Source organism: Petromyzon marinus, chromosome 64, assembly GCF_048934315.1.
Source record: "Petromyzon marinus isolate PM22_M1 ecotype Great Lakes invasive population chromosome 64, UKy_Petmar_22M1.pri1.0, whole genome shotgun sequence".
NCBI classification, from domain to species: domain Eukaryota; kingdom Metazoa; phylum Chordata; class Hyperoartia; order Petromyzontiformes; family Petromyzontidae; genus Petromyzon; species Petromyzon marinus.
The window spans coordinates 1,873,956-1,897,295 of record NC_133730.1 but is presented as its reverse complement, the minus strand read 5'-3'; the positions used below and the strand labels follow the sequence as shown (position 1 = coordinate 1,897,295).

Here is a 23,340-nt window from a genome sequence, read left to right as displayed (position 1 = left end):
TAATGCCGCATTGAGGATTCAAAGTAAAGAGGTGCGAAGAGGTGCGAAGAGGTGATATTAATTGGCTCCGGGGTCAACTGGGTCAGGAGGGAGGGTGCTGAACCCATTTCCTCTTGACGCCCCCTTAATTTGGTGAAGGGTGATTAGTCAGAGGAGAGGCTAAGGATGAGAATCTCCTGGGTGAGTTATGAGCAGGGGCTTCATTTCTCTACAAAATGTTTGCCTTCGCGTCGGTAAATGTCCGGGTGGAGGCACCACGATCAGTAGCCCACAGCCAGCCAGGGCGAGAAGTGTACTGGATGTGGTGTGCCGGGTGTGGAAACATTTCTTGCCGGTTTACTGCCCTGGACAGATCAGGCTTAAATGAAGCCCTGGTTATGATAACAAACACATTCACCTTTATTTTATCAAGGGCCTTTCATATCGAAATATTTCAAAGCACTGTATTGTATGTAAAAAAAAATCTAAACTTTACTCACAAAGTACAGTTAATTGCAATAGAAAAAGTTGTTAAGAATGACAACTATTTTCAGTTTCAGTTTTATTTATTTATTTCGGTATAGCCCTGTGAGCCATTCGGCTCTTGAATCGGGTGCAACCACAATAAACAAAAACACGAACAAGAAAAACATCTTAAAGTGACTTTGTGACTGCAAACAGAAAATCCATGAAAAAACAGCAAAATATTCCTGAAAAAAGCACCGTACACCAACGCTGTGTGCAAAAAATCCCAGTGGGATGCAAATCAAACAACAACAACAACCACAAGAAAACTAAGATTAAGGCCATCAGTCTAAATCCGTACTACAACAAAACAAACATGTCCTAACCAAAAAAACCAAACATGTCCAAACCAAAAAAAAACTATGCTCGCACTGTCGATAGAATGAACATCAAAGTACGATAAGAGGCAATAATAATTACACTCAGTACAGTATAGGTAACATCCATAAGTTTGGACTGAAATAGGTTAATGTGCAGGAGCAATGATCTCTGATGTGTGTTCACGGTGTACCGCACGATGTACCAACTGACGCACGAACATCTCCAATTAAAAACGCAATGTTGGAAATTGCCTTTGTCGGGGCATTTCCTGTGCCCCTAACCCAACACCGATTTTCCACCCGGCAGGGCCTCAATGGACAAGACGGGCCCATGGGGCCTCCCGGGATCCCAGGATGCAATGGGACCAAGGTGTGTGGAGCTGCACACACACACAGAGAGAGAGAGGGTGGTGCAGAGTGCTGAGTGTAGCCATCCGTGTGTCCGTGTGTGTGTTCAGAGCGCGAATAGTGGGAGCGGTAGTGCAGCGGTGAGCGCGCTGCGCTACGAACCGGGTGGCCTGAGTCCGATCCTGGCTCGCGGCCACCATCCGTGGCAAATATTTGAAGCGGTCCTAGGCTTTGCCTCGGTCGGCTCAGCCGTAAATGAGTACCAGGTGTGGTGTGTGAACATGAGTACTGGAGAGACAAAGGTGGCTGGGTGTGGTTCACGCTCACTGCTGATGGCTGGCCTCAATAGCCTCCCAACGGTCTGCATGGCTACATGGGGGAGTCATTTGTATTTGTGCGCATCTTCGCGCGCGAGCAATGCAGCCGTGCGTTCATTGCCACGTGCGTCGATCGGCGCGCGGGCTAACGTCTGTGCGTGACAGCAACTCAACGTTCTGACGGCAATAACTCTCAGCAGCAACATCATCGCGCAACAGCTATTCATGCTGGCAGCCTTTGCGTGGTGTTGGCGTGCACGTGCTTCCAGCCGGTGTGTTCGGATCGGGCGCGGTCGTGGTGTAGCGGTTGGCGCTGCGCCGATGCGCTACGAAACCTGGCGACCCGAGTTCGATTCCCGCTCACGGCCAACGCCGGTGACGATTATCTGGGCCGGTCCTGAGCCTCCCCTAGGTCGACTCAGACTCAAATGAGTACCCGGTGCCGTGTGTAAACATCGCCACTGGGGAGACAAAGGCGGCCGGGGGCGGTGCTGGCCACCCAACCCGTCGTGTGCCGTGTAGGCCTTCACAGGTGCTATTCGCGAGCAGCATTCGCCCCAACAGTCTGTTCAGGCAATACGCCGGGGTCTTTGTCTTTGTTTTGCGTGTGGATGACTATAGTGCACGTGCTGACCACTTGTCATGTCCGGCTGTCTTTAGGGAGACGTTGGGCTGCCTGGTAGCAACGGAGCGCCTGGGCTAATGGGACCTCGGGTGAGTGACGTCATCGTCGTGGTCATCACCATCATCATCATCCACTGGGCAGCAGAGTAGCACAGTGGTCACATGTGTGCCTCGGAGATGGAAGGGCCTGGGTTCGATTTCTCTACCCCACCGCCACCACCACCACCACCACCCGTTCCGCACGAGCTCCTCTGAGCTAGAAACTTACACAGCGGGGTTGGTGTTGGTGGTCAAATATCCCAATGCAGCAGGACCCTTCTGATCAAAAGCCTTCGGACTGAGTGTGACATTCCTGATGCACTATACATTTTTATTATTATTAATAAAGGATGCTTCAAATGTATTTTTAACACTTCTAAGAATTCGCAACAATACCACGTGACATGCGCTGCTGCCTCAGAGCTCTGGAGACCTCCTGGAGGAGATTCCAGGCCACGTGTTGACAACGATGGCGAACACGTGGAGACTCTTAGACTTTTTGAAGCTATTAACATCACATTTGTTATCATGATCTTTTGTTATTTTTTGTTATTTTATTTTAACCTACGTGACTTTACCCAATAGAACCAAAGAGTATGGATCCTCGCAGTCACGAAAGCCTTAAATCTGGAATGTTACAGTGTATTATCATCCGTTGTTTTTCCATTAAAAAAGATAGTCCCATCTAAGTGTTAATATTTATTTGAAGCACGCTGCATATATGCACATATATGTATATCTAAGGCTGGAAAGTTGCTACAAATAACACGTGTGGTCCATTTGTCTCTGCAGGGAATTCCTGGATTGCCTGGATTAAAGGTTCGTTGGCCATGTGCTCCACACGGGACATCGTGACGTCCTGACATGCGTGTTGTGTGTGTGTACATTGTGATGAGAGAGTGTTGTGTGTACACTGTGATGAGAGTGTTGTGTGTGTACATTGTGATGAGTGTTGTGTGTGTGTACATTGTGATGAGTGTTGTGTGTGTGTACACTGTGATGAGGGTTGTGTGTGTGTGTACATTGTGATGAGTGTTGTGTGTGTACACTGTGATGAGTGTTGTGTGTGTGTACATTGTGATGAGAGAGTGGTGTGTGTACACTGTGATGAGTGTTGTGTGTGTGTGTACATTGTGATGAGTGTTGTGTGTGTACATTGTGATGAGTGTTGTGTGTGTACACTGTGATGAGAGAGTGTTGTGTGTGTGTACATTGTGATGAGTGTTGTGTGTGTGTACATTGTGATGAGTGTTGTGTGTGTGTGTACACTGTGATGAGTGTTGTGTGTGTACATTATGATGAGTGTTGTGTGTGTGTACATTATGATGAGTGTTGTGTGTGTGTGTACACTGTGATGAGTGTTGTGTGTACATTGTGATGAGGGAGTGTTGTGTGTGTGTACACTGTGATGAGAGAGTGTTGTGTGTGTGCATTGTGATGAGTGTTGTGTGTGTCCACTGTGATGAGTGTTGTGTGTGTGTGTGCACATTGTGATGAGAGAGTGGTGTGTGTGTGTGTACATTGTGATGAGTGTTGTGTGTGTGTGTGTACACTGTGATGAGTGTTGTGTGTGTGTACACTGTGATGAGAGTGTTGTGTGTGTGTGTACACTGTGATGAGAGAGTTGTGTGTGTGTGTACATTGTGATGAGGGAGTGTTGTGTGTGTGTACACTGTGATGAGAGTGTTGTGTGTGTGTGTACATTGTGATGAGTGTTGTGTGTGTGTACATTGTGATGAGTGTTGTGTGTGTGTACATTGTGATGAGTGTTGTGTGTGTGTACACTGTGATGAGTGTTGTGTGTGTACATTGTGATGAGTGTTGTGTGTGTGTACATTGTGATAAGTGTTGTGTGTGTACACTGTGATGAGTGGTGTGTGTGTACATTGTGATGAGTGTTGTGTGTGTGTGTGTACACTGTGATGAGTGTTGTGTGTGTGTACATTGTGATGAGTGTTGTGTGTGTGTGTGTACATTGTGATGAGTGTTGTGTGTGTGTGTGTACACTGTGATGAGAGAGTGTTATGTGTGTGTGTACATTGTGATGAGTGTTGTGTGTGTGTACACTGTGATGAGAGAGTGTTGTGTGTGTGTACACTGTGATGAGAGAGTGTTGTGTCTGTGTGTGTGTATACACTGTGATGAGAGAGTGTTGTGTCTGTGTGTGTGTACACTGTGATGAGAGAGTGTTGTGTCTGTGTGTGTGTGTACACTGTGATGAGAGAGTGTTGTGTCTGTGTGTGTGTATACACTGTGATGAGAGAGTGTTGTGTCTGTGTGTGTGTACACTGTGATGAGAGAGTGTTGTGTCTGTGTGTGTGTACACTGTGATGAGAGAGTGTTGTGTCTGTGTGTGTGTGTACACTGTGATGAGAGAGTGTTGTGTCTGTGTGTGTGTATACACTGTGATGAGAGAGTGTTGTGTCTGTGTGTGTGTACACTGTGATGAGAGAGTGTTGTGTCTATGTGTGTGTGTACACTGTGATGAGAGAGTGTTGTGTCTGTGTGTGTGTACACTGTGATGAGAGAGTGTTGTGTCTGTGTGTGTGTGTACACTGTAATGAGAGAGTGTTGTGTCTGTGTGTGTGTACACTGTGATGAGAGACTGTTGTGTCTGTGTGTGTGTATACACTGTTATGAGAGAGTGTTGTGTGTGTGTGTACACTGTGATGAGTGTTGTGTGTGTGTACACTGTGATGAGAGAGTGTTGTGTGTGTACACTGTGATGAGAGAGTGTTGTGTCTGTGTGTGTGTATACACTGTGATGAGAGAGTGTTGTGTCTGTGTGTGTGTATACACTGTGATGAGAGAGTGTTGTGTGTGTGTACACTGTGATGAGAGACTGTTGTGTCTGTGTGTGTGTATACACTGTGATGAGAGAGTGTTGTGTGTGTGTACACTGTGATGAGTGTCTGTATGTGTGTATACACTGTGATGAGAGAGTGTTGTGTGTGTGTACACTGTGATGAGAGAGTGTTGTGTCTGTGTGTGTGTGTACACTGTGATGAGAGAGTGTTGTGTCTGTGTGTGTGTATACACTGTGATGAGAGAGTGTCGTGTCTGTGTGTGTGTATACACTGTGATGAGAGAGTGTTGTGTGTGTGTACACTGTGATGAGAGACTGTTGTGTCTGTGTGTGTGTATACACTGTGATGAGAGAGTGTTGTGTGTGTGTACACTGTGATGAGTGTCTGTATGTGTGTATACACTGTGATGAGAGAGTGTTGTGTGTGTGTACACTGTGATGAGAGAGTGTTGTGTCTGTGTGTGTGTGTACACTGTGATGAGAGAGTGTTGTGTCTGTGTGTGTGTATACACTGTGATGAGAGAGTGTCGTGTCTGTGTGTGTGTACACTGTGATGAGAGAGTGTTGTGTCTGTGTGTGTGTATACACTGTGATGAGAGAGTGTTGTGTGTGTGTACACTGTGATGAGAGAGTGTTGTGTCTGTGTGTGTGTGTACACTGTGATGAGAGAGTGTTGTGTCTGTGTGTGTGTACACTGTGATGAGAGACTGTTGTGTCTGTGTGTGTGTATACACTGTGATGAGAGAGTGTTGTGTGTATGTGTACACTGTGATGAGTGTTGTGTGTGTGTACACTGTGATGAGAGAGTGTTGTGTGTGTGTACACTGTGATGAGAGAGTGTTGTGTCTGTGTGTGTGTATACACTGTGATGAGAGAGTGTTGTGTCTGTGTGTGTGTATACACTGTGATGAGAGAGTGTTGTGTGTGTACACTGTGATGAGAGACTGTTGTGTCTGTGTGTGTGTATACACTGTGATGAGAGAGTGTTGTGTGTGTGTGTACACTGTGATGAGTGTCTGTGTGTGTGTATACACTGTGATGAGAGAGTGTTGTGTGTGTGTACACTGTGATGAGAGAGTGTTGTGTCTGTGTGTGTGTACACTGTGATGAGAGACTGTTGTGTCTGTGTGTGTGTATACACTGTTATGAGAGAGTGTTGTGTGTGTGTGTACACTGTGATGAGTGTTGTGTGTGTGTACACTGTGATGAGAGAGTGTTGTGTGTGTACACTGTGATGAGAGAGTGTTGTGTCTGTGTGTGTGTATATACACTGTGATGAGAGAGTGTTGTGTCTGTGTGTGTGTATACACTGTGATGAGAGAGTGTTGTGTCTGTGTGTGTGTACACTGTGATGAGAGACTGTTGTGTCTGTGTGTGTGTATACACTGTGATGAGAGAGTGTTGTGTGTGTGTGTACACTGTGATGAGTGTCTGTATGTGTGTATACACTGTGATGAGAGAGTGTTGTGTGTGTGTACACTGTGATGAGAGAGTGTTGTGTCTGTGTGTGTGTGTACACTGTGATGAGAGAGTGTTGTGTCTGTGTGTGTGTATACACTGTGATGAGAGAGTGTTGTGTCTGTGTGTGTGTACACTGTGATGAGAGAGTGTTGTGTCTGTGTGTGTGTATACACTGTGATGAGAGAGTGTTGTGTGTGTGTGTACACTGTGATGAGTGTTGTGTGTGTATACACTGTGATGAGAGAGTGTTGTGTGTGTGTACACTGTGATGAGAGAGTGTTGTGTCTGTGTGTGTGTATACACTGTGATGAGAGAGTGTTGTGTCTGTGTGTGTATACACTGTGATGAGAGAGTGTTGTGTGTGTGTACACTGTGATGAGAGACTGTTGTGTCTGTGTGTGTGTATACACTGTGATGAGAGAGTGTTGTGTGTGTGTACACTGTGATGAGAGAGTGTTGTGTGTGTGTACACTGTGATGAGAGAGTGTTGTGTCTGTGTGTGTGTGTACACTGTGATGAGAGAGTGTTGTGTCTGTGTGTGTGTATACACTGTGATGAGAGAGTGTTGTGTCTGTGTGTGTGTACACTGTGATGAGAGAGTGTTGTGTCTGTGTGTGTATACACTGTGATGAGAGAGTGTTGTGTGTGTGTACACTGTGATGAGAGAGTGTTGTGTCTGTGTGTGTGTGCACTCCAACATGCTTTGTCCTCATCCTGCTCTGTCACTGTGTAATGAAGTTGTTTTGTATTTTTGCTTCGCTGCCCATTAACTGTACCCAGAGGTAGGTTACTCACATCTCAGAATCGCAGTTGCTTGCCGCCACGTGAAGTACATTCCAGAGTAAACCTCTCAAGCCTGGTTTGTTAAAATATAAAAATACCACATGTATAATGTTTAATCATGGGACCTTTTTGCCAGTATCAAAGTATAAAAAAATAAGAATATATTTTACCCTTTCTGGCATTAAAACAGATGTTAAGATGTTTAAACACCAAATAGAAACCTTTTGCAATGAAGCAAGTCTGTTTTAACCACATGTACTTGTGGTCAACATGAACAAATGTGCTCTAATAATGTGTGCATTGCCTTTGAAACTGATTGGCCTCCACACCATTGATGTTTTATTAGTTGAATTCGATCTTAGGCACCTGCCAGCCATCTCAGTCATTCAACCCACGTGACCTGGGTCTGTCTCGTGACCCGCCCGTCAGCGGCCCGTCGACACTTCACGTGGCCTCAAAGTGCACCTCGCCTGGCGGAGGCGTCGCGGCGACGTCACAGGCGCTCAGTTGACGAATGAGATTCTTGTTGTCGTTGTGACGACATCTCAGGCGCTCATTTGGCCAATGAGACTCTTGTTGTCGTTGTGACGACGTCACAGGCGCTCATTTGGCCAATGAGACTCTTGTTGTCGTTGTGACGCGCGTTGTGCCGCCTTCACAGGGCGACCCCGGTGATTTTCTGCCTGCGTTCCCGGGACAAAAGGGCGACTCAGGCCTTCCAGGCCTCCCCGGAAATGCCGTGAGACCCAACATTCACGCACACACACACACACTTTGCCATGCATCGCAGCAACGCAGCAATTTCACCCCATGCAAGCTGGCTCAGTTCTGAGCTTAAAATCGATTCTTCAAACGATTTGGAGTTCGGCCCTATCGCACCGTCAGAAATCCTGTAGCAGCCTTGGATTCTGTCTGTGAAATATATTTCATTTCAGAGGGGGTGGAAATCCCAGCTCTCGAGGAAACCCGCCCACAATTGTTCAGCAGAGACACCCCGTGGCGGATGGCGGAGTTTATGTTTTCGTGTGCAGTTAAATCATTGCAACTCGTAACGCACTGCCACCGCACGGCGTTCACTCGCCCTGGAAGAGAGAGAACGAGATGACAGGCGGGACCACAAGGAAAGGCAGCCATGAGCTGATCTGGTGCCAAATCCCCCGCTCCCCACCTCTTTAAAGCTCTGCGATCCTCTCTATATAAAGGTGTTATTGGGCAATCAGAAGTCAGGCGTTTATTACCCGAGCAAAGCCCATTGAGCTTTCCAGCTCTTGTACCTCGGAGGTGGCGACACTAACCTAATGTACCTCATTTGGTATACTCGTGAAGGCATCTTGCAATGAGCTCAAATTAAACCAACCTCGTCTACGGCAGGGTGGTTGTAGCGGTAACCCTCGTGCCTCACAGCAAGGAGGACCTGGGTTCGATTCCAGAATCAGGCACCTCTCTCTGTGTGGAGTTTGTATGTTCCTCCACCCTGTTCTGTGTCGGTTTCCACCAGGTTCTCTGGTGTCTTGCCATAGGTAAAAACAAATTACCAAACCTCCCAACGTAACTGTTTTCACCCAAAACATGCCAATGTTGAAAAACGACCTGGAAACTACTGGCTTGGTATCGCATACACAGCAGCATCACCCCCAGCTGCATAACACACCTGACACAACCCTCATCACAAAGAGCACTGAGATTAAATGACGCTATCCTGGGTAAACACTCCTAATAATTTTGATTTAAAGCTTTCGTGACTGCAGGGATTCATATTCGTGGTTCTTTCGGTAAAGTCACGTAGAAGGGAAGCAATTAAATAAGAAAAATATAAAACAATAATAATACTATGATGTATTTCTCTCTCTTTGCCTCTCTCTGTGGTGGCCGAACTCTCTAATCTCTCTCCTCTCTGTCTCCGTGTCTCCACAACGTCCCCCTCTTCTCCTCTGGGTCACTCTTTCTTCCCAGGGCAATCCTGGAGGTGTAGGGCTGCCGGGCCCCATCGGGCCCCCAGGCCCTCCCGGATTTCCAGTACGTGGATTCACGTTCACTCTGATGCTCACAATACCAGCAATCACGTCGCGCCTACATGAATCGATGAATATCAATGCAGTATATGTGCTGTGTGCAATCAGGTCATGTAAACGCTGGGTCTAGACACGTGGACCTGCTCGTACCCTCTTGAAAAAAAAAATCGATTCTTTAGTTTAATTTGTGACCATGAATTACATCGGAGGAACGGTTGTGGAATGCATAATAACAACATAAAATAACGATAAGTTACGGAGAATTTGAAACGCGGGTTTTTTTTTCTCCGCTCCATTCCTGAGCTTGCTGCCTGACGATGCTCAGAACAGTTTGAGCGCAAGGTGGTTCTGCGCGTTGAATGCATGTTACTGTATTTACGTTGAACTTCTTTCGCACCATACGCAGCCAATCGTGCTAATCGGAGGTGTGGTAGATGCGGTCGTGAAAACTCTCGGGGCCAACAGCGAAGAGATTTATCGGTCGGAATTGGATCAACAGATGAGCAAACGTGTCAAATTAATAATATCGGAGCAAGCGTGGCAATCTTGTTGGCGGGTGGTGGAGGGCCAATGACAAGAAATGTTGGTTATAATAATGCCGCCACGTGGCCGAACCCAGCAACACATATGGATTGCTTGTGAAGAATATGTGAAGATAAGTAAATAGCAAAAACAATAAAATTAACAATTGCCAGATGGTCCTACTTTCCACATCCGTTAGTCCACAACCAAATGACACAATACTTAATCTAATATATTTTTTTATGTGGAGCGACATATATGAAAGCGGTGCATCTTGTCTGCTTATATTTAGTGGATGTAATCTATGCTTATGCGGTGTCTAATGTTTAAAAGCAAAAAATGTAAACGTGGCAATGCATTGTTTTTTTTTATTTAAGAATCCCAGAGGATACTGTATTTGCCATAAGTACGGATGTCGAACTTCTTTCGCACCGTACGTAGCCAACTGTGCTAGTCGGAGGTGTGGACGAAGGACAACAAATATCTAATATCTTGGTTACGCTAATATCTTCTGACAAAAATCGCAAGTTTCATCGCATGATGTTGGCTGTTTCGTGTAATGAACTTTTTCATTCAAACCTCAGAGACGATGCCGAGGTTAGCGGGTTTGCTGCTTTGTTGCAGAGGTTTGTGGTTTGAGCCCAGCGGCTACCCTGCAGAATACTGCGGGAGTGTTAACCGAAGATACGGGCCGTCGATGTTAAAGATCTCGTGACGTTACGTGAAAAATAATAGGCCGTTATGTTTTGCCGGCTTCACCGTTCACGTTTTCCGCATTTGAAGACTACTCACCAATTACCACCCTCGACTCTGAAACTACCACAGAATGCACTTGCCTGGGGAACATAGTGCCTTGGTCATATCCTTGTGCTAGAATTCGCCAAATTGACGATTTAATTTGTTTATAGTTGTGGCATCGACTAATAAACAGAACCAGGCCAGTGAAATAATTTATCTCAATGCAAAAGGGAGAAAATAAAATATTATCCACACCACCACGATCAGGGTCAGAGCTTTGGAGCTAACCCTCCGTTGATTTTCTGTTTTGATATTTGTTTTACTTTTACCAGGGACCGTCAGGCCAGCCTGGGCCTCCAGGACCCAAGGTGAGTTCGCATCCTGCACAGCGAGGTCCTCCGTTAGCCATCTCAGTAGAGGTCATTACCCACAGCTGCCGTGACGGTGTCACGGCACCCAACCCGTCCACCCACCCACCGTCCCACTCACCCCTCCGCATCCACCGACCCACCGACCCAGCATTAACTCTGCGTGTCTCTGTTGCCTACAGGGACACATGGGGCTCAACTTCCAAGGCCCCAAAGGAGATAAGGTGAGTCTGACGCTTTTCCGTACGGACACCTGCCACTCGCCCGTAATCGCGCCAAGCGTTGGGGTTGTGCATGGTGAGGGTTGAGAAGCAGGTGGAGGTGAGCGGCTCAGCGAGTGCAGTGAGAGATAGGGTAAGACGGGAGCCTACCGGGAGTCCCTGCGATCGTCAGCGCTGAGGAGACAGGTGTTTTTATGGGCACACCCACCCTCTTCGGGTGCCGTGCCCGCTTTCATAGGTGCTCGCTAACAGCACTCGCCCCAACATTCTGTAAAGGCTGTACGGGGATCTTTGTTGTGTGCACGCAGGGGGAGTCAGGGCTGCAGGGTCCGCCGGGACCTCCCGGCCACATCCGCGAGCAGCAGGGCATCGTCGACATCACCGACGGCTTCCAGAAGGGGCAGAAGGTAAGCGTCGCCTTGGGTGGGAATCTTAATCACCTTCACAAAAACGTGGATTTACGTGCTATGAAGAAGGGCGATTGCCCGAAACGTCGCCTATTACGTATATATTTTTTCTTTGAAGGTCACAGCGTTATTGACGAATGTGTTGAGTTTTTTTGTTCCAAATGTGCTTGGGCGCCACTGCCGACGCAGCAGCACCGCCAAAATAATAATTTGTTTCATTAAAAAAAAAATCCTAAGTGCTGACCGTAGCAGAGTCCTGCATCGGAATCGGGTTCCCACGGGTCACTGCGGGTCACCCGTAAAGTGGTTTGGGCTGAGGTGGGGCCACGCTCATCGTTGGCGAGACCAGCAGGTGGAGAGGTTCCCGTGGAAGTGACAGAGAGAGGCGGGCGCGGGGGCCGACCTGCCAACGAGAGCTTTCTAGACATTGGGCGGCGCTACGTTCCGCGCCGGTTCTGGACGGCGGGGCCAGCAGAGTCTCGGAATGTGCACACTCTCCATCTCGCGCGTGCTCCAAGCCGAGGGGAGCACGCGGTCGGAGTGGCAGAGAAGTCAGAGAGGATGCTTAGGCCTGTACACTGAATTGCACTGAAGTTTTATACTTCCGATGAGCATAAACCATCGCCACGCAAACTCCGGCAATCCTCGCGGCAGCGGTTTTTTCGGCTGGCCATCGAACAAATGCGCTCGCCGCATCGTGCGCTTTTAGGTGCACTTCTGCGGTCGTCTGGAACGCTCTTCCTTCTGATATTAGGAAGCCACAGGACCTATATGCTCTTTTAAATCATCTAGATTGAAAACGCATTTCTTTAGAACTGCTTTTTTTAGTTTGTTGTCCTTCCCCCACACCTCCGATTAGCATGGTTGGCTACGTACAGTGCGAACGAAATTCAACATGTATCGTACAAGTGTTACCCTGTGGAGGATAATAGTGCGAAAGGTATAGTCGGAATTTTACTGGAACAACTTAATGCAGGTGTATTTTCACTAAAATTTTAGTTTAAAACAATGGTTTACGCTCAATGCTACAAAGTATCCTGAGCAGAGTAAGTAGTTCATGCCACATGGGGTCAAACGTTTGGGAACAGAATTCGTATTTCGGAGCAGAGCACTCTTTTGATGTGTAATACAAGTTCGTGCTTCGATGCTGCGAGAACCACAAAGCATCCAGACACACAACAACCAAAAATTGTGAAAAAATATCTGATCGAATGAAAGTGGGTCAGGGCACGGCCACGCGCGGTAGTGCAGAAGCGGGTTGCGGGGTCCGGTGGGGTCATGTGGGGTGAGGTGGGGTCAGGCAGTCATGGGTCGTGTCGGGGTCGCGGGTCAGAAAATAGGAGACCTGCGCAGGGCTCTCGATCGCAGTGAATAAGCGGAGCAGCCCATAGACCGAGCGCCGTATTGCAACGTACGGTCACCGTGCGGTACCGCGACACCTGGGCAGAGGGTCAAGAGAAGCGGAAGACCGAGGATGCGATGGGTCAATGGCCAGAGGCACTTCGGCCGGGATGTGGATCAACGACTGCCGCGAGACTGGCGGAAGGGGGCGAGGAAGGGAAAGATGCTTGCTGCACGCCGAGCTGCCAACCCTCGGGAGAGACGACGTTAATGATGCGTGTGTGTGTGCGTGTGTGCACGTGTATGTGCGCATGTGCATGCTCGCGTGCGTGTGAACGCGCGTGTTTGCCACACAGGGTGAAGTGGGCGAGCCAGGCAAACCAGGCTTCGACGGTCAACCCGGGCCCCCGGTGAGAGACCGCGTTGTTGCGACTCGGCTGCAGATGTTCACGTGCGGCTCCTCACTGACACAAAGATCCCCCGTATAGCCTGAACAGACTGTCGGGGCAAGTGCACGGCACACGAGGGGGTGGGTGGCCAACACCGCGCCCGGCACCACCCCACCCCACCACGCACCCTGGGTTCGATTCCAGACTCAGGTGCCTCTTTGTGTGGAGTTTGTATGTCCCTCCTCGTTGTTCCGCGTGGGATTTCTCCGTGTTCTGTGGTTTCCTCCCATAGCCAAACATGAACTGGAACTGGTATTTGAGCAACAATCCAAACTCAGGACCATGCTGAAAACTAGTCTTCAGACTTAGTGTGGCTTACCTGAGTAAATAAGTCATTGTTACGATCACCACCATCGTCATTCATTCTGCGCCGTTCACAATGCTGCACACACTGTACAAAAACAGCAACTTAACATATACTTACATATGCTGTGTGTGTGTGCGTGCTCTAGGTGCTTTAAGTGTGAGCACTTCGTATGTGTGTGGTGTGTTGTGCCCCGCGTACTGCGCGGGTTCTAGGTGTGCGCCTCGTGCGTACTGTGTGTACCGCATGTGCTCCACGTGCGTGTCCTGGGCCTCGCCTAGGTCGACTTAGCCTCAAATGAGTACCTGGTGCGGTGTGCAAAACATCGCCACTGGGGAGACAAAGGCGGCCGGGTATGGTCCTGGCCACCCACCCCCTCGTATGCCGTGGCGGCCCACATAGGTGCTTGCTAACAGAATTTCACCCCAAAAGTCTGTAAAGGATACACGGGGTATTTTGTTGCGTGTACATGTTCGGGACATGTGCGCCCTGTAGACACACGGTTGGCACCTCGGATGGGCACAGTTGCCTACGTACGATGCGAAAGAAGTTCAATACAGGGATTCCTCTACTTACCAACGAGTTAGGTTCCAGAGGCCTGTTCGTAAGTCGATTTTTTTAGGAGGTCCAACTTTACTCCCGTCGATTCCAAGCACGTTTTACGGCGTGTATACTCAGAGTGAATGGCTTTAAAAGTTATATCATCTCCTGTAGATGTCTAGGGTTCTTCACGTTCTGCAGATGTAGATGCCACTGGTTCTTGACGTTCTGTAGATGTAGATGCCACTGCTTCTTCACGTTACACAGATGTAGATGCCACTGGTTCTTGATGTTCTGTAGATGTAGATGCCACTGGTTCTTCACATTACACAGATGTAGATGCCACTGGTTCTTGACGTTCTGTAGATGTAGATGCCACTGCTTCTTCACGTTACACAGATGTAGATGCCACTGGTTCTTGACGTTCTGTAGATGTAGATGCCACTGCTTCTTCACGTTACACAGATGCAGATGCCACTGGTTCTTGACGTTCTGTAGATGTAGATGCCACTGCTTCTTCACGTTACACAGATGCAGATGCCACTGGTTCTTGACGTTCTGTAGATGTAGATGCCACTGCTTCTTCACGCTACACAGATGTAGATGCCACTGGTTCTTGACGTTCTGTAGATGTAGATGCCACTGGTTCTTCACGTTCTGCAGATGTAGATGCCACTGGTTCTTCACGTTCTGCAGATGTAGATGCCATTGGTTCTTGACGTTCTGCAGAAATAGATGCCACTGGTTCTTCACGTTCTGCAGAAGTAGATGCCACTGGTTCTTCACGTTACACAGATGTAGATGCCACTGGTTCTTGACGTTCTGTAGATGTAGATGCCACTGCTTCTTCACGTTACACAGATGTAGATGCCACTGGTTCTTGACGTTCTGTAGATGTAGATGCCACTGCTTCTTCACGTTACACAGATGCAGATGCCACTGGTTCTTGACGTTCTGTAGATGTAGATGCCACTGCTTCTTCACGTTACACAGATGCAGATGCCACTGGTTCTTGACGTTCTGTAGATGTAGATGCCACTGCTTCTTCACGTTACACAGATGTAGATGCCACTGGTTCTTGATGTTCTGTAGATGTAGATGCCACTGGTTCTTCACGTTCTGCAGATGTAGATGCCACTGGTTCTTCACGTTCTGCAGATGTAGATGCCACTGGTTCTTGACGTTCTGCAGAAATAGATGCCACTGGTTCTTCACGTTCTGCAGAAGTAGATGCCACTGGTTCTTCACGTTCTGCAGAAGTAGATGCCACTGGTTCGTCACGTTCTGCAGAAGTAGATGCCACTGGTTCTTCACGTTCTGCAGAAGTAGATGCCACTGGTTCTGCACGTTCTGCAGATGTAGATGCCACTGGTTCTTCACGTTCTGCAGATGTAGATGCCACTGGTTCTTCACGTTCTGCAGATGTAGATGCCACTGGTTCTTCACGTTCTGCAGGTGTAGATGCCACTGGTTCTTCACGTTCTACAGATGTAGATGCCACTGGTTCTTGACGTTCTGTAGATGTAGATGCCACTGGTTCTTGACGTTCTGCAGATGTAAATACCACTGGTTCTTCACGTTCTGCAGATGTAGATGCCACTGGTTCTTCACGTTCTGCAGATGTAGATGCCACTGGTTCTTCACGTTACACAGATGTAGATGCCACTGGTTCTTCACATTCTGCAGATGTAGATGCCACTGATTCTTCACGTTCTGCAGATGTAGATGCCACTGGTTCTTCACGTTCTGTAGATGTAGATGCCAGCACCGCAATCTATTGTGCGGCGGTCGAACTTACGACTCTCGGTCCGAACAGGCAACTCGACATACGGACAGGTTTGTTCGTATCTCTGAAAGTGCGTAAATTGAAAGTTAGTAAGTAGAGGATTTCCGGTATACATAACATACTACGCGTGTGTTCCTGGGCATGTGTACTGTCGGTATAACGTGGGTACGCTGCTGCTGAGTACCTCTGTATGACGAATGCCATCTGCTTTGCACAGGGACGACCGGGCTTTGGTCAGAAGGGAGAGAAAGGTGACTTTGGAGAAGCTGGCAAGAGGGTGAGAGCCCCGTTTTGTGAAGATTATTTCGTTCATGTCAACGACGTGATTTCGATCGTGCCGCCCTCCGTTACGCTGGGCATTCTGCTGTTGTTCGACGGGAGAGGCTGACAATTGGACATCGTCTCGTTTGGCAATCCACTCTGGCGGCTTCCCGCGATGCCAAGTGGAGAAATGAAGTGGTTCCAGCAACAGGCCTTCGGTGGGCAGGTTGATGCGCGCTATGATCCCACGGTCTGGAGTCGCATCCCTCGCATTCCGTCCGTGAAGCTGGTGGCCACTGCCTCACCGCTCGCTAGCTGCGCTGAGCGACTTCCGTGCGACAGGCGAACACAGGGCTGCTAAATATTACCATGCAAATTCTGCCCACTGAAGTTGGTTCCCTAACGCTTGACCGTGTTTTTCCTCTCTTCCCATTCCCCGTTTATCAGGGGAAGCCAGGAAAGGATGGGGATTCAGGACTGCCAGGAATCGATGTGAGTGCACCTCCACCAGCAATGGCGTAGGCGAGCAGATGCAGCGCTGCACCTTTGTCTCTTGTTTATATATGTGTGCACGTGTTTGCATGCGTTCCAGTTCGAGCACGGCGCTACTAATCTGGAGAGCCAAGTTCAATTCCCACTCACGAGCAATATCAGTAATGAATATCTGAACCGGTCGTGGGCCTTCCTTAGGTCGACTCGGCCTCGAACGAGAGTACCTGGTGCAGTGCGCAGGAGACAAATGTGGCCGGTGCTGGCCAACCGCCTCCTTGTGTGCTGTGCCGGCCTTCATAGGTGCTCTCTTACAGCACTTGCCCCAACAGTTTGTTGAACGCTTCAAGGGGAATCTTTGTCTTCGTGTGGCACGCAGGGAGAGCCTGGTATCCCAGGGATTCCCGGCATTGACGGCCTGGATGGCGAAAAGGTATTGACCCCACATCGCACTCGCGCATTTAGCCGGGCGGCGGTGGCTATGCACGTGGCCTGCAGTCCCGCACTGTGGAGGCATCGAGGGTTGGGGGATCGCACGCAGATGTGAAACTCCCTTGCCGTGGGCGTCGAGGAGGAGCCTCACCCTGACTCACGAGGAGCATGCGGTACAGCAAATGTGGCCTCCACATCGAGTGTGGTACAGAGCGTTGCCCCCCTCACACCTGTGGCCTTTCTCCCGGCGAAGGACATCATATACGTCATTTTGTTAAAATCTCGTTTGCTAAGCACGGACGTGCATTGCCTAAACTGTGCGTGTGTGTTACTCTAGGGTCGGAAGGGAGACGCTGGCATCGCAGGGCCTCCGGGAAAAGTGAGTGACTCTCCTCAGCGGACCCGTATAAACACACACACAGGGCGGTCGATTTCTCTTACGCTGTACAATGGGCAGACAGGAAGTCTGCTCCAGATCTAAGTCCAACGCCGCGTAAGCAACGACGGCTCCGTGAACATCCACGGACGATCACGGTTACACCGCCATGTTACGCCCACCGTGCACGAAATACTCCACTGGTTGCAGTGGCGGATTAAGCTAGTGCAAGGCCTGTAGTATGATGTTATAAAGGGGCCCTAAATAAAAAAAACACGTAAATATAAAAACACACATATGTTTTACTTGCACAGTAAAGTAAATGTCTTTTTTCATTTGCTACACGGCCAGATGATACGACAAATCGCTAACCTTAAACACCCAGTCGTTCAAAAAAGTTGAAGGTGGTATAGTACTATAGTAATAGAGCAAGTGCAGAATCACTGAACCGGAATTGATAGCTTGAAAGCATTTAGCGCAGGGCCCTTGAAAGTGCGGGGCCCGTAGCATTTGTAGCTACTGTTGCTACTTGGATAATCCGGCACTGTCTGGTTGTAAGCGGTTACTTGGTCAAGGCAGATATGTGACGGTCGGCTATGCAGCGATGTAAAGTTGAATGAACAGCGAGGAAGTAAATTTTAAATATATAATGAAACAAGCATAGAAGTCCAACGAGCCCCATCGTACTCTTTGGTTCTATTCGTTAAAGTCACGTAGGTAAAAAAAAAGAAAAAAAATCACGACGTTTCGGCCACAACACAAGTGGCCTTCATCAGGTGAAGGGACCGGACTGTCCAGAGGACACTCCAACGCTGTCCTCTGGACAGTCCGGTCCCTTCACCTGATGAAGGCCACTTGTGTTGTGGCCGAAACGTCGTGATTTTTTGTTGTTTTATTTTTTACCTACGTGACTTTACCGAATAGAACCAAAGAGTATGGATCCTTGCAGTCACGAAAGCTTCAAATCTAGAACCCCATCGTGTCTACGTAGCGATCTTTTGCTACTGTTTATCTCACACCCAGAGGAGACCCCGAAGCTTGAAACCCAGTCAGGATATTTAATTATGCAAGCGAATGGCGTCGCAGGCCGCTGCTCAAGGAGGCCTTTGGGATGAACAGGCCCAGGGAGAGGCTTCAAAAGCATCTCTGTGATATCGGCGTCCGCGGCCATTCTTTGGCACAAATGTTTCAATTTGGAATGCCATCTGACCCTCTTGACGCCAACAACACGATCGCAATATAATTTGGAGCGGTCACAATGCACACGTACAGCCGTTATGTCAATCCACTGCCGGGAAGGTTATTTGACCACACTTCACCAGGTTGGTTGGTCAGTGAGGGTTGGCGGAGCGGGGGGAGCATAGACCCCGAGCTAAAATGACAGTATAACAATCGATGTTTCTGCACTGCGTGCTCTGGGAAAAGGAGACGTAACAAATGAAATAGTCGGACGAGCCGAAGGTGGCTGCGAAGCTTGGAGCCGCGCTTCGGCACGCTCGCAGTTCCCGCGGCCGTGAGAACAAAGCGCTGCCCGTCTGTGATGCGCGTCCGCAGGTGGTCTCGGTCGCCGGCAGCGGTGACGTCACCACCGCCCAGAAAGGGGACGTCGGATTCCCGGGACCCCCCGGGGACAAAGGGGAGCGCGGGTTTCCAGGTGAGCGGTCAAACGGCCGAGCGGTTTGCCGTGTTTCTCCGCAGAGGTCCAGCGCGGGTTTACGAGCTCGGTGGCCGCCCCGGTTAACACCGCGGAGTGAGTCTTCGCCAAAAACAACGACGCTCCGTCCGCCTTACAGTGGATCTCGTTACTAAAGGCGCAACCCCCTTGTATCCGGCGTCGCGATACAAATTTGCCATTTTTTCTTGCAAATTAACGAATCGGGTGAAGCCGCATGGCAACATCGCCCCCCCCTCCCCCTTAAATTGACCGATAATACCTGAATATATAAAGGGCCGCAGAGCTTGGACAATTGTTAGCTTAATGCTGTGTGTAAGTATTGCTGTGTAGAGGCTGTGTGTAAGTATTGCTGTGTAGAGGCTGTGTGTAAGTATTGCTGTGTAAAGGTTGTGTGTCAGTATTTCTGTGTGGAAGCTGTGTGGAAGTTTTGCTGTGTAGAGGTTGTAAGTATAACTGTGTAGAGGCTCATATTCTTGGTTCTTTCGGTAAAGTCACGTACAAGGGAAACAATAAAATATTTAAAAATATTAAACAATAAAATTCTCACGACGTTTCGACTGCAACACACGCAATCATCATCAGATGTGAAAACCAAATCAAGAAAATTTGAAAAAAGTCGCGGTTTTTTCTTAATGTTAGCACCACGGAGAGCGATTTTTGGCAGTTGTTCAGTTGGACGAATCCATCTATGTTCGGAAAAGAGGAGGGGGGAGACGAAAAGAATGGAATGTGGTCTGAAAGCCACCTTAAGCGTGATCAATCAATTAAGACCCGGAATGGTTGATCAAATCCTTCCAATGATTGCTAAGCCAGAATACATCTTCTCTGTTGAAATTGTCTCTGTTTTTGTATATGTGGATAGCCTCATGAACGAATCTCTCATGGTAGCCAGATGGCTTGCAGAGAACCTCTGTCTTGGAGAAGTCAATGTCATGCGAGCCCACTGAATTATAACAGTGATCTAACACGGCCGAGGTGTTGGTCCTACAATGTTTTAGGTCTGCTTTGTGTTCACGGATACGGTCCGATACATGTAGTTTGGTTTCTCCAATGTAACTAATACCACAAAGGCAACTCAGTTTGTAGACGCCAGGGTACTGTATGTCCGGAATCACATATTTTACAGACGGAACCAGATCACGGATTTTATATAACGTGTTGAATCGGACCTGGATCTTGAGGCTGTGTGTAAGTTTTGCTGTGTAGAGGCTGTGTGTAATTATAACTGTGTGGAGGCTGTGTGTAAGTATAACTGTGTGGAGGCTGTGTGTAAGTATTGCTGTGTAGAGGCTGTGTGTAAGTATTGCTGTGTAGAGGCTGTGTGTAAGTATTGCTATGTGGAGGCTGTGTGTAAGTATTGCTGTGTAGAGGCTGTGTGTAAGTATTGCTGTGTAGAGGCTGTGTGTAAGTATTGCTGTGTGGAGGCTGTGTGTACGTATTGCTGTGTGGAGGCTGTGTGTAAGTATTGCTGTGTAGAGGCTGTGTGTATGTATTGCTGTGTAGAGGCTGTGTGTAAGTATTGCTGTGTGGAGGCTGTGTGTAAGTATTGCTGTGTAGAGGCTCTGTGTAAGTATTGCTGTGTAGAGGCTGTGTGTAAGTATTGCTGTGTAGAGGCTGTGTGTAAGTATTGCTGTGTAGAGGCTGTGTGTAAGTATTGCTGTGTGGAGGCTATGTGTAAGTATTGCTGTGTAGAGGCTGTGTGTATGTATTGCTGTGTGGAGGCTGTGTGTACGTATTGCTGTGTAGAGGCTGTGTGTAAGTATTGCTGTGTAGAGGCTGTGTGTATGTATTGCTGTGTGGAGGCTGTGTGTATGTATTGCTGTGTAGAGGCTGTGTGTAAGTATTGCTGTGTAGAGGCTGTGTGTATGTATTGCTTTGTGGAGGCTGTGTGTAAGTATTGCTGTGTAGAGGCTGTGTGTAAGTATTGCTGTGTGGAGGCTGTGTGTAAGTATTGCTGTGTAGAGGCTGTGTGTAAGTATTGCTGTGTAGAGGCTGTGTGTATGTATTGCTGTGTAGAGGCTGTGTGTAAGTATTGCTGTGTAGAGGCTGTGTGTATGTATTGCTGTGTGGAGGCTGTGTGTAAGTATTGCTGTGTGGAGGCTGTGTGTAAGTATTGCTGTGTAGAGGCTGTGTGTAAGTATTGCTGTGTAGAGGCTGTGTGTAAGTATTGCTGTGTAGAGGCTGTGTGTAAGTATTGCTGTGTAGAGGCTGTGTGTATGTATTGTTGTGTGGAGGCTGTGTGTAAGTATTGCTGTGTAGAGGCTGTGTGTAAGTATTGCTGTGTAGAGGCTGTGTGTAAGTATTGCTGTGTAGAAGCTGTGTGTAAGTATTGCTGTGTAGAGGCTGTGTGTAAGTATTGCTGTGTAGAGGCTGTGTGTAATTATAACTGTGTGGAGGCTGTGTATAAGTATAACCGTGTAGAGGCTGTGTGTAAGTATTGCTGTGTAGAGGCTGTGTAAGTATAACTGTGTGGAGGCTGTGTGTAAGTATAACGGTGTAGAGGCTGTGTGTAAGTATTGCTGTGTAGAGGCTGTGTGTAAGTATTGCTGTGTAGAGGCTATGTGTAGGTATTGCTGTGTAGAGGCTATGTGTAAGTATTGCTGTGTAGAGGCTGTGTGTAAGTATTGCTGTGTAGAGGCTATTTGTAAGTATTGCTGTGTAGAGGCTGTGTGTAAGTATTGCTGTGTAGAGGCTGTGTGTACGTATTGCTGTGTAGAGGCTGTGTGTAAGTATTGCTGTGTAGAGGCTGTGTGTAAGTATTGCTGTGTGGAGGCTGTGTGTAAGTATTGCTGTGTAGAGGCTGTGTGTAAGTATTGCTGTGTAGAGGCTGTGTGTAAGTATTGCTGTGTGGAGGCTGTGTGTACGTATTGCTGTGTAGAGGCTGTGTGTACGTATTGCTGTGTAGAGGCTGTATGAACGTGTCCGCTGTTGGTTTGGCACGTCACACTCTGCTCTAACCTGCAGGTCCCATCGGTCTCCAGGGCACGCCTGGGCCTCCGGGTAAGGAAGTCGCGTGGCCTTGATCTCATAATTAAAGGAGTGCTTTGAGTGTGGGAGAAAGCCGTTGTGCTTGGAGAAGATATACACAGGGAATCTAGTTTCTGTACTGCCATCTGTTTCCTGGCCACCTCACAGCCCATTGAGAGACCTCTCCAGGCTCAACACTGATTGAACTTAAGATCTGACAAGATTGAGCAGATTCAGGTCATGTAGGCAGGAGCAGATGACAAGATGACTGATGGGCTGACGAGATGACTGATGGGATGACGAGATGACTGATGGGATGAAGAGATAACTGATGGGATGACGAGATGACTGATGGGACGACGAGATAACTGATGGGATGACGAGATGACTGATGGGATGACGAGATGACTGATGTAATGACGAGATGACTGATGGGATGACGAGATAACTGATGGGATGACGAGATGACTGATGGGATGATGAGATGACTGATGTGATGACGAGATAACTGATGGGATGACGAGATGATCGGTGGGATATTGTGTTCGTGGATGGCGTTTGAATCGATGGCCGTGGCGCTCCTACAGGCCCATCGTCCAAGGGTTCTCCAGGCATCCCAGGCCAGCCCGGGACTAGAGGGGACAAAGGTCTTCCAGGAGACCCAGGCCCCATCATCCCTGGAGCCAGGGGAGTGGATGGTCAGCCAGGTCTCCCCGGGAATCCGGGTATCCCCGGACCACCTGGGCCTCCTGGTACGTGGGGCAGCACTGCTGCCAGTGACGGCAGAAGAGAGAGAGAGAGAGCGTGTGAACGTGTACAACGCGCGTGTGCATGTGAACAACACGCGTGTGCATGCGTACAACACGCGTGTGCATGTGTACAACACGCGTGTGGATGCGTACAACACGCGTGTGCATGTGTACAACACGCGTGCGCATGCGTACAACGCGCGTGTGCATGTTAACAACACGCGTGTGCATGTGTACAACACGCGTGTTTGTACTCGGGATGCGTTCCCGACATTTGTATTAAATCCGACAGATCGTAGTGCAATGCGCTAACCACTGCGCCCACCACTCGCCCCCTCTGATACGCACACACACGCACGTGACCTTTCCCTCATCCCATAATCCACAGCTACGGTGCCTCCGGACTTTGGCAGCACTGGCAAGGGGATCCCTGGGCCTCCGGGACAAGCGGGGCATCCCGGTACTCCTGGCATCGCCGGCATTAAAGGTACGCGCGGCCTC

General features: G+C 48.6%; 1 protein-coding gene across 1 annotated transcript in view; it reads left to right on the top strand.

Moving 5' to 3' along the window:
- LOC116956299 (uncharacterized) overlaps window positions 1-23,340 on the top strand; it is a 112,818-nt gene that overhangs the window by 51,672 nt on the left and 37,806 nt on the right. The window contains exons 6-22 of the mRNA XM_032977803.2: window positions 1,132-1,194; window positions 2,150-2,203; window positions 2,945-2,971; window positions 7,864-7,941; window positions 9,156-9,218; window positions 10,807-10,842; window positions 11,025-11,066; window positions 11,372-11,470; window positions 13,168-13,221; window positions 16,108-16,167; window positions 16,599-16,643; window positions 17,020-17,073; window positions 17,410-17,451; window positions 19,003-19,102; window positions 22,088-22,123; window positions 22,678-22,842; window positions 23,228-23,326. Coding sequence (XP_032833694.1) covers window positions 1,132-1,194; window positions 2,150-2,203; window positions 2,945-2,971; window positions 7,864-7,941; window positions 9,156-9,218; window positions 10,807-10,842; window positions 11,025-11,066; window positions 11,372-11,470; window positions 13,168-13,221; window positions 16,108-16,167; window positions 16,599-16,643; window positions 17,020-17,073; window positions 17,410-17,451; window positions 19,003-19,102; window positions 22,088-22,123; window positions 22,678-22,842; window positions 23,228-23,326 — 1,117 coding nt within the window. The remainder of the gene's footprint in view (window positions 1-1,131; window positions 1,195-2,149; window positions 2,204-2,944; window positions 2,972-7,863; window positions 7,942-9,155; window positions 9,219-10,806; window positions 10,843-11,024; window positions 11,067-11,371; window positions 11,471-13,167; window positions 13,222-16,107; window positions 16,168-16,598; window positions 16,644-17,019; window positions 17,074-17,409; window positions 17,452-19,002; window positions 19,103-22,087; window positions 22,124-22,677; window positions 22,843-23,227; window positions 23,327-23,340) is intronic.